The sequence below is a fragment of the Benincasa hispida genome, chromosome 1 (genome assembly GCF_027475165.1).
Source record: "Benincasa hispida cultivar pf3 chromosome 1, pf3_genome.v1.1, whole genome shotgun sequence".
Lineage (NCBI taxonomy): Eukaryota > Viridiplantae > Streptophyta > Magnoliopsida > Cucurbitales > Cucurbitaceae > Benincasa > Benincasa hispida.
In genome coordinates this window covers 61925537-61935539 of record NC_143478.1, presented here as the reverse complement: position 1 = coordinate 61935539, position 10003 = coordinate 61925537, and the positions used below count along the sequence as shown (strand labels likewise).

At 40.4% G+C, this 10003-nt stretch overlaps 2 protein-coding genes across 3 annotated transcripts; both read left to right on the top strand.

The window, feature by feature from the left end:
• Positions 1 to 5175: 5175 nt before the first annotated feature.
• LOC150038608 (uncharacterized) lies at positions 5176 to 6236 on the top strand. The gene is made up of 2 exons (XM_090313801.1): positions 5176 to 5826; positions 6201 to 6236. Exons 1-2 carry the CDS (start codon positions 5176 to 5178, stop codon positions 6234 to 6236), a joined length of 687 nt encoding a protein of 228 aa, XP_090169927.1.
• A 409-nt stretch (positions 6237 to 6645) lies between these two features.
• On the top strand, positions 6646 to 10003 carry CP5 (Polyketide cyclase/dehydrase and lipid transport superfamily protein). 2 transcript variants are annotated; one of them, XM_039039073.2, is made up of 6 exons: positions 6646 to 7374; positions 7557 to 7719; positions 8094 to 8270; positions 8380 to 8463; positions 8979 to 9060; positions 9254 to 10003. In XM_039039073.2, the coding sequence occupies exons 1-6, from the start codon at positions 7031 to 7033 to the stop codon at positions 9700 to 9702; spliced, it is 1299 nt and encodes a 432-aa protein (XP_038895001.1). In that variant the 5' UTR covers positions 6646 to 7030; the 3' UTR covers positions 9703 to 10003. The 2 variants fall into 2 exon arrangements, with proteins under 2 accessions (XP_038895001.1, XP_038894993.1); XM_039039065.2 differs by having other exon boundaries at positions 6646 to 7377.

Below are 10003 nucleotides of genomic sequence, written 5' to 3'. Positions count from 1 at the left end.
ATTATGCTGGGGAAGAACTTGATAGGATGAATTATTTCGTTGATCACACACAAGATCAGTGTGCTCAACTTTATCATAGATTTGACATATGGGGCAAAGCTTTGAATTATGGGTGGGTTGGGGGTCGAGCTAAATAGTCTAAGACTATGGAGAAAAAATAGGGGAAGGTACATTAGAAAATCCAAGTGGAACAGAAGGTATGAAGGTATAAGACTTACCTGGAGGCTACAATCGAATACCTTTGTGATTTTAAGACTGTTGAAAGTTTGCTAAATTAGCCTGAAGAATGTTGAGTTGATCTACTGTGTTTTTCTTTTCAAGTCAAGCTTCATACGCCAACAAAAGGCTACACACATCTATCAAAGACGGATGTACGCAGCCCGATAGGAGTCCTAACAGTTGCCATCAGTCTGTCATGCAACATACAACGTCCAAATTTCGTATATCTTTTTCTCTTTATGTCTTTTTCAGGTAAAGGCAAGGACAGATTGGCGAATGACGAGAAGAATTCGTGACCAAACATAAGGACTTGACCCACATATGTTTTTCTCATGTTTTCATATTTTAGTTTAAGAGTCAAACATTTAAATGCTTTGATTGTTTTACTCGGTTACTTATATAATTTATTTTATTAATTAGAGTTAAGGATACCCCGAACAGTGAATTTACATTCTTTTAAGATTTTAGATTAGGAATATATTTTACAAAATTCTTTTTGATTTAGTCAAATTTTGTAAAGAAGTTGTTTTGAGATTCATGCATGCATGTGATAAGGTCCTATACCCATCCTAAGAATTTAGGTCATTATAGTTCTATAAAGCCCTCAATCGTTTATACATATAAGAGGAAGGGCAAAATAGGAAAAGAATGAGGGAATGCAGTTAGAAAAGGGGCTGACTCGACGATTGAGAAGGCAGAAGAGCTAGTAGGAAATGAAAACGGTTAATAGTGGGACGCTTCAGCTGTAGGTTAAAAGAAGGGAAGGAGAAAATCAGAGGGGAAAGAGAAAAATAAGAAGGAATATCCTTAAGGAGGGACTTCCCAGCTCTCTCGAATGGTCGTTGGGTTTCAAAAGTTTGTTCATCAATTTTGTTTTTACTCTTTATCTGTACAACATTAGTTGTGACTCTGTTTCTTATGCTTTTCTATCGTGAATGAAAATACAGGCATATATTTCATCTGGCAGTGAGATTGTTCTATAAATTCTCTTTCTTATTGTGTTTAATCTTTTCTTTTTCTTTGACCGAAAGGGGTACTGGTAAGGTTTGCTTAGGAAAACTATAGGTTCCTAACAACTTGGTATCAGAGTCGCAATCCTGGGGAAGACGCGAGGCATGGCTCAAAAACAAATCGAAGAAAGGCTGGAGTCGACGGAGAAAGAGATGGCAAGCTTACGAGAACTGCTAAATGGACTATGTAAAAATCTTGAGAGACTCGCCGATGAAGTGCGAGAGAGCAACACAACCAGAAGGAAAGAAGAATCGATGCTTACCAAAGGTAGTGTGACCAAGGCGAAGGAGAAACCGGACGAGGCAGAGCCGTCCCACGCGGGAGGTGCAGCCGGTGCGGAAAAAAGTAAGTACAAACGCCTTGAAATGCCTCTATTCATAGGTGAAAATCCCGAGTCCTGGGTATATCGAGTAGAACACTACTTTGAGATCCATGATTGATTGACGCCGAGAAGGTAAAAGTGGTCGTTATCAGCTTTGCTCCCGATGAGGTGGATTGGTTCCATTGGAATAACAATCGCAAGGCGATAACAACCTGGGAAGAATTGAAAAAGAGGTTGTTCGAGCATTATCGAAATGTGGGAGAAGGAAGTCTATGTGCTCGATTGCTTAAAATCAAACAGGAGGGGACGTATTCAAACTATGTGAAGAAGTTCGTGACCTATTCAGCATCATTGCCGGAGTTATCTGAGGAAGTATTACGGGACGCCTTCATGAATGGGCTGGAGCCGACCGTGTAAGCCAAAGTTATCAGCCGCAACCCTAAAGCACTAGACGATTGTATGAGAGAGGCCCAGCTGGTAAACGATAGGAATTTGGCTCTGAAAATTGCTCTTAAGGATTTGGGGGTTAGTGGGCTCAATAGTCGTAAGGCCCAACATGGAAAGAAAGAATTTGCTGAGAAGGCCCAAACTAAAGGGTATGAGATACCACCTATAAAACAGGTTGCGATACTCGTCAAGCCCTTTCCCGTGAAGAAAGAAGTCCCCATGAAGAGGTTGTCCGATGTTGAGTTCAGAGATCGGCTCGATAAAGGCTTATGTTCAGATGTAGTGAGAAGTACTCGCGAGGTCATAGATGCAAAGTCAGAGAGAACCGCCAACTCATGTTGTTCATAGCTAATGAAGATGGGGATCCGGAGGGAGAAGTAGTCGAGGAAGAGGAGGAGAAGTTAGAGTTGAAGAACACAGAAGTGAGAGAGAAGGCTGAATTGGCACTGAATTTGTTGCTAGGCTTCTCAACAAAAGGCACCATGAAGTTGAAGGGAATAATCAGAGGGAAGGAGGTGCTTGTTCTCATCGATTCAGGGGCGACACACAATTTCATCAATCAAGACACGGTCAGAGAGTTAAACCTTCCCACAGAAAAACATACGAGGTTTGGAGTAGTGATTGGGAATGGTAGTGAAATCGAAGGAAAAGGAATCTGTAGGGGGGTAGAACTCAGCTTGCTTGGGCTGAAAGTGAAGGCAGATTTTTTAGCAATGGAGCTGGGCCGGATGAATGTAGTATTAGGAATGTCATGGCTGTATACCACAGGCTTCATGGGTATTCATTGACCATCCCTAACCATGGATTTTTGGGCCGAAGGTTCCCATATAACATTGCAAGGAGATCCCTCTTTAACAAAGGCAGAAGTGTCATTTAAGATGTTGAATATGCAATGGGAAGAAGACGATTTGGGGTTTTTAGTGGATTTCCAACAGTTGGAGATCGAGTAGGAAAAAGAAACCAGAGCTCAAGAAGAAATGGATACGGCTTCACAACTACCCTTGATGATTCGAGTGCTTCTGGAACAGAACCAAGACGTATTTGGACTACCATCGGCCTTACCTCCACAAAGGTCAATAGACCACCACATCCTCATCAAGGAACAGATTAATCTCATCAATGTTAAACCATACAAATATGGTCACGCACAAAAGGAAGAGATAGAAAGGTTAGTACAAGAAATGATGCAGGTCAGTTTTATACGACCCAACAGAAGTCCATATTTGAGCCCTGTACTCTTGGTCAAAAAAGAAGGATGGAGGGTGGCATTTTTGTGTTGATTACAGGAAATTGAATCAAGCCACGGTAGCCGATAAGTTCTCAATACCCGTGATAGAAGAATTATTGGATGAGTTACACAGTGCAACGGTATTTTCAAAGCTTGACCTCAAGTTCAGATACCATCAAATCGGAATGAGGGAAGGGGACATTGAGAAAACTGCCTTCTGCACACACGAGGGACACTACGAATTCCTTATCATGCCTTTCGGCCTCATCAATGCCCCAGCCACTTTCCAGTCACTTATGGACCAGGTTTTTAGACCTTTTTTACGCCGGTTTATCCTTGTTTTTTTTTTAATGATATTTTGGTTTACAGCCCTGATGTATCGACGCATGAAACACATTTGGGGTGGTGTTCAATATACTAAGGGACCATCAGCTATATGCCAACTAGAAAAAGTGTGTTTTTTGTCAAGAATGTATTCAATATTTGGGGCATTGGATCTCCTCACAAGGGGTAGAGGCTGATGGAGAGAAGATAAAAGCTATGGTAAACTGGCCACAACCAAAGAATACGACTGAACTGCGTGGGTTTTTAGGGCTGACAGGATACTACCGCAGGTTCGTGAAGGGATATAGCACCAGAGCTGCCCCACTCACTAAATTACTTCAAAAGAACGGGTTTAAATGGGATGAGGAGGCCACCAAAGCTTTCGAGGACTTAAAAAGGCAGATGATTTCTTGCCCAGTGCTAGCCTTACCTGACTTTAACAAACCATTCATCATTGAGACCGATGCATCAGGCATGAGATTAGGAGCAGTGCTGCCTCAAAGGGATAGACCAATAGCTTATTTCAGCCAAAAACTCTCTTCAAGAGCGCAAGCCAAGTCGGTTTATGAAAGGGAATTGATGGTTGTGGTGTTGGCAGTCCAGAAATGAAGACATTATTTATTGGGGGGGAGGGGGAGGGGGGGATTCAGAGTCATATCTGATTAGAAGGCATTGAAGTTCCTCATCGAACAAAGGGAGGTACAACCTCAGTTCCAGCGCTGGCTGACCAAGCTACTAGGATATGATTTTTAAATTCTATATCAACCAGAGCTTTCGAATAAGGCAGTAGATGCCCTCTCAAGGATGCAAGATGTTCCCGAGATACATAGTTTAATTTCCTCTGCAGTAGTAGCTGTAGATCTGATTCTCAAGGAAGTGGAAGCTGACGAGGAACTCCAAAGAATCATAGCTATACTAAAGGAAAATCCAGAAGGGAAACCACATTATCAGTGGAAAAAACAGAGGTTGTTGTACAAAGGAAGGTTGGTGCTTCCACGTTCTTCATCCCTGATTCCATCACTATTGCATACCTTCCATGATTCAGTTTTGAGAGGCCACTCAAGGTTTTTGAGGACGTATAAGCGAATGAATGAGGAGTTGCACTGGCCGGGAATGAAGTATGATATTCAGAAATATGTGGAGGGTTGCGAGACATGCCAAAGGAACAAATCAGAGTCGTTGTCGTTGGCTGGGTTATTACAACCACTGCCAATTCCCGAGCTGTCACTAGAAGAATGGACCATGGATTTCATAGAGGGGCTACCGAGGGCTGGAGGTTTCGATTCTATTCTTGTAGTGGTAGACCGACTAAGCAAGTATAGCCATTTCATGTCATTGAAGCAACCCTTTACGGCAAAATAAGTGGCAGAACTCTTCATACAGGAGGTAGTAAAACATCATGGCATTCCTAATCGATCACTATAGATAGAGACAAGATTTTCCTAAGTAATTTCTGGAGAGAGATGCTCACATCATTGGGAACTAAACTAAAAAGGAGCACGACGTTCCATCCCCAAACCGATGGGCAAACCGAGAGAGTCAACCGTTGCCTGGAAACTTACTTAAGATGCTTTTGTAATGAACAACCTACACATTGGAACAAGTGTAATGCATGGGCAGAGTTATGGTACAACACCACATTTCATCAATCCATCAGAACCACTCCTTTCCAAGCCGTGTATGGTCGCCCTTCCCCCCTATAGTACACTATGGAGACCGAAAGTCCACAAATGACAGCGTTGAAAGGCAGCTAAAAGACAGAGATTTAAACCTGAATGCTCTCAAGGAAAACTTGGCGATCGCTCAGAATCGGATGAAGAAGCAAGCTAATTTACATCGTCGAGAACTAAAGTTCGAGATAGGGGATGAAGTATTCCTCAAATTAAGGCCCTACAGACAACAGACTCTAGCCAAAAGGAGAAGTGAAAAGTTATCTCCTAAGTTTTACGGTCCCTACACAATAGCTGAAAAGATTGGGGAAGTGGCCTATCGTCTGAACTTACCAACCAAGGCAGCCATACATGACGTGTTCCATGTTTCACAACTCAAAAAGAAATTAGGCCAAACTCATCAAGTCCAACACATTCCCCTCATCTTGACAGAGGAGTTTGAACTCCAAGTTAGTCCGGAGGTGGTATTGGGAGTAAGATGGAATGGTGAAACAACTGTTCAAGAATGGTTAGTAAAATGGAAGGATTTGCCCAAAAGTGAAGCTACTTGGGAGGCAACACCTGCAATGAGACAACAATTCCCTGCATTCCACCTTGAGAACAAGGTGTGTTTCGAGAGGGGAGGAATTGTAAAGCCCCCAATCGTTTATACATATAAGAGGAAGGGCAAAATAAGAAAAGAATGAGGGAATGCGGTTAGAAAAGGGGCTGACTCGACGATTGAGAAGGCAGAAGAGATAGTGGGAAATGAAAACGGTTTGGTGGGACCCTTCAGCTGTAGGTTAAAAGAAGGGAAGGAGAAAATCAGAGGGGAAGGAGAAAAATAAGAAGGAATACCCTTAAGGAGGGACTTCCCAGCTCTCTCGAATGGCCGCTGGGTTTCAAAAGTTTGTTCATTAATTTTGGTTTTACTCTTTATTTGGACAGCATTGGCTGTGACTCTGTTTCTTATGCTTTTCTATCGTGAATGAAAATACAGGCATATATTTCATCTGGCAGTGAGATTGTTCTATGAATTCTCTTTCTTATTGTGTGTAATCTTTTCTTTTTCTTTGATCGGAGGGGGTACTGGTAAGGTTTGCTTAGGAAAACTATAGGTTCCTAACAAGTTAATGATTTCTGAACGTATGCCTTTACTCATTCATCGACTTTGTTGAACTATGCATAGGTAAAAATGTTAAAAGAAAGAAGAGAATTCCTAAAGGGATAATGAAAATCTTTTTGAATTAAAAATAACTTCAGAAGATATTTAATTTTTTAAAATTTTAAATAATCTTAGTTGAGAAGGGGCACATTGTCATTTTCCAACGAGTTTTGGTGGATACTAGAGGAGAGTAGAGAATAGCCTCACATGTAATATTATTATTTTAGCATGGTTGAATACACACATATTAAAATTAGCAACCATAAGAAATAAAAAAGATGTAAAAAATGAATGAAAATTGTTTGGGCCTACGGCAATCTTAAGGGCATCCTTCTCTACCTCTATCTCCGAATCCTTATCCATACTCAATTCTCAAATTCTTGTCTTCTTCCTTATCTCTTCTTTCTTTCTACTCTCACAAACTATATCTTAATCTAATCCTTCATCTTCTTCCATTTTCTATATTCATTTTATACTCCTTTGCACCTTCTTCTCATCATTGGAATCGATTTGGAGTAAAACCCACTCTTTTTTTTTTTCTGTTCTTCTCTTCCTCTCTTGAAACCCTCGATTAATCTATGTGCTTTGACGCCCATCTGTTTGATTAAATTTGAGGGTTTTTCTTTTTCTTTTTCTTTTTCTTTGTTCTTTTTTACTCGATTCCTATGGCTTTGCTTTCGATTTTGGCGGAGATTTTGGGGAGACCCAGAATTGCTGATGTGCTTAGCGAGCTTATGATCTTGATTGCTCCTCTTTGGATTGCGGTTATTGTTGGGGTTTTGGTGGGGTGGACTTGGAAACCGAAATGGGCTAATTTGGGAAGAGAAATGTTGGATTCTTCAGTTTCCGATGATTCTAAGTCGACATCAACTTCTTTTTCATTGTTGGGATCATTTCCGAGCTTCAATTCCTTGAATTTTCAGATGCCCAGCTGCATACTTAGCTCCTTCGATGGAAAAGATGAGAAGGAAGCTTCCTCCCCGCCGTCAAGTTCTGAGTCTGATTCCAGGTTGTTTAGTTGTTGTTTCAAGCAATAATACAGTGGGTTGATTATTATGCTTCTTCTAAAAAAACCGAGTTAATTGTAGCTGGTGAAGTTCAGTTATTTGTACTGGGTGGCTTGAAGTTGAGAATTTGGTTATGCTTTGTTGATGATAATCATTTCTAACATCTGATTCTGTTGTGCGCCAGTTCGACAGGAATTGAAGGAGAAATTTTGAGAGTTGTGAATGAAGATGATTTGGAGTACATATGTAAGCTAGTTGAAGAGAAAGATGGAGGACCTGCGTGGATTAAAATGATGGATCGCTCTACTTCAAATATGAGTTATCAAGCATGGAGAAGAGATCCTGAGGTAGCCCTCCTTTGCTTGCAACACAATGATTTCAGTGGAACTTTTTAATGATTGTTTAAGAGATATATAACTTATGAAGTAAAATATTATTCATAATTGATAATTCATATGCAGCTCTTAGTTTATCAATTGAATTTTAGTAAATATATTTGACTCATTGAATTAGTGTTCATTTATGAATGATCAAGGTATGGTATTCTTGTAAAATGGTTTCCATATTAAATTCATTTTGTTCCAAATGATAGCTGCAGTCTTGCTGCTTTACATTGTTTTATCAGCCTTCATTTTGTCCAAGTCCTATTTCTGTCCCATTCGTGGCCTGTAACACTTAGTAACTTACTGTACTATTTCACTCTGGCGTGTGGCCTTACCAGACTGGACCTCCACAATATAGAAGTAGAACAGTGTATGAAAATGCGACTCCAGAGATTGTGAGGGATTTCTTTTGGGATGATGATTTTCGATCAAAATGGGATGACATGCTTATATCTGCTACAACTTTGGCAGAATGCCCAACAACAGGAACCATGGTAGTTCATTGGGTGCGCAAGGTGAGGCAGCTGTTTTCTTTTACTATTTGTGCTATGAATTCTTTATTCCCCTTTTATTTTGGTGGTGACACTGTTTTATGGGCCTTTTCCTTTCTCTTTGGTGCTTCAGTTTCCTTTCTTCTGTAGTGACAGAGAGTATATAATTGGGCGACGAATTTGGGAAGCAGGACGATCATATTACTGTGTCACAAAGGTATATAACTAGTAATCATCCCTTCCCCCTGGCATGATACTGTGTTTGTTCCCCTGTTTTTTTTTTCCTTTCTTATTCCTATTTGTTTCCTCTTTGAATTTTACCATCTTTCTGATTAACCTCATGTTGTCTTGATTGTGCTATGCTTGGTTCTTACATTAATCCTTCTGTGCGCCCCCTGCCCTAAATAGTATGAAGAGTTCAAGAGTGAAATCATTATCTTTGTGATGAATGGAATTACAATCTGTGTGTTGATCAAAAAGGGTGTGTTTGTGTTGATATTATAATCAGGTTTCGTTCAATCCAAGTTCATTAGTTTATGGGTAAATGTGATGCCGAGACTTTTAAGTTAGTCACTGTTCCTTTTAACGTGGTGTCACTCTTATTGAATACATGGTAGCCTTCATGGAAAGGTCTGTGGATTTTCTCTGTAGTACTCTAATATCTGTTGTTCTGCCAGATCTTTTCCTAATTAATTCTGGCAATAACTCATTGATATTTTTATTTTTGTTTAGAGTGTACCATGTTCCTCTGTACCAAGACGCAACAAGCCAAGACGGGTTGATTTGTACTATTCAAGCTGGTGCATTCGTGCAGGTAACTATATTCTTCTGTGTTATTTCACCTATAGTGTTACGTTACCAGATGCTATCCTGTTGTGTATTCACATCTCGAAAATTTTTTCCCTATTCTATTCCATTTTTCTTTTCTATTTGGAAGTTAGTTCCTCATCCATTTTAAGATGTGACTTAGAGAGTTTTTGTTCCCCTCTGGTTGGATATCTGAGCAGTTGAATCGAAAAAGGGGGATGGACAGCTATCCGCCTGCGAGGTTATACTGTTTCACTATGAAGATATGGGCATTCCTTGGGAAATTGCTAAGCTCGGAGTTCGGCAGGGAATGTGGGGAACTGTTCAAAAGATCGATCCTGGGCTACGAGCTTATCAAAAAGAGAGAGCATCGAGTTCCGCCATACCACACTGCGCCTTCATGGCTCAGATCAATACTAAAGTTAATGTAGACTACTTGAGATCCCTAGAAAACAGCTCTCATAATGATTCATTGGAGGATCGAAGCAGTTCAAGGTCATCAGAAAAACCAGTTGGGAAGAACTTTCCCAAACTGCTTGTGGTTGGTGGAGCTATTGCTTTAGCCTGTACTATTGACCGTGGACTATTAACAAAGGCAGTCATATTTGGAATTGGTAGACGGTTTGCCAAGATTGGGAGAAGATTGTGAACTGATGCTAGCAGGCTCAAGTTTTTTTTCCCTGGTCACAATGCCTATACATAACAACCTGCTTATTTGCAATAGTTTTTTGTTTATATTTTTCATTCGTGTTTGTCCCGGATAGAAAGAGAATATAATGTCAATACCACCTAGGTGGACGGGAACAAAACTCGACTTTATCGAGGCGTAGAAATGAAATGTCTTTAAGCAGCGAGGAGAATGTGTAGGCTCTTAACTTTGTGCATCATTCTTCTCTTCATCCTTCAGTGAAGATGATAATGGTAGATGTGGATATCAGTTGGTTTGTGAA

What these genes read in the sequence shown, in the direction of transcription:
- LOC150038608 (XM_090313801.1), top strand. Translation starts at nt 5,176, where the DNA reads ATGGTACAACACCACATTTCATCAATCCATCAGAACCACTCCTTTCCA. An exon ending in CATTCCACCTTGAGAACAAG is followed by an intron (nt 5,827 to 6,200) that starts GTGTGTTTCGAG and finishes ATGAAAATACAG; the next exon opens with GCATATATTTCATCTGGCAG.
- CP5 (XM_039039065.2), top strand. Translation starts at nt 7,031, where the DNA reads ATGGCTTTGCTTTCGATTTTGGCGGAGATTTTGGGGAGACCCAGAATT. An exon ending in TAGTTCATTGGGTGCGCAAG is followed by an intron (nt 8,271 to 8,379) that starts GTGAGGCAGCTG and finishes TTGGTGCTTCAG; the next exon opens with TTTCCTTTCTTCTGTAGTGA. An exon ending in AAGCTGGTGCATTCGTGCAG is followed by an intron (nt 9,061 to 9,253) that starts GTAACTATATTC and finishes ATATCTGAGCAG; the next exon opens with TTGAATCGAAAAAGGGGGAT.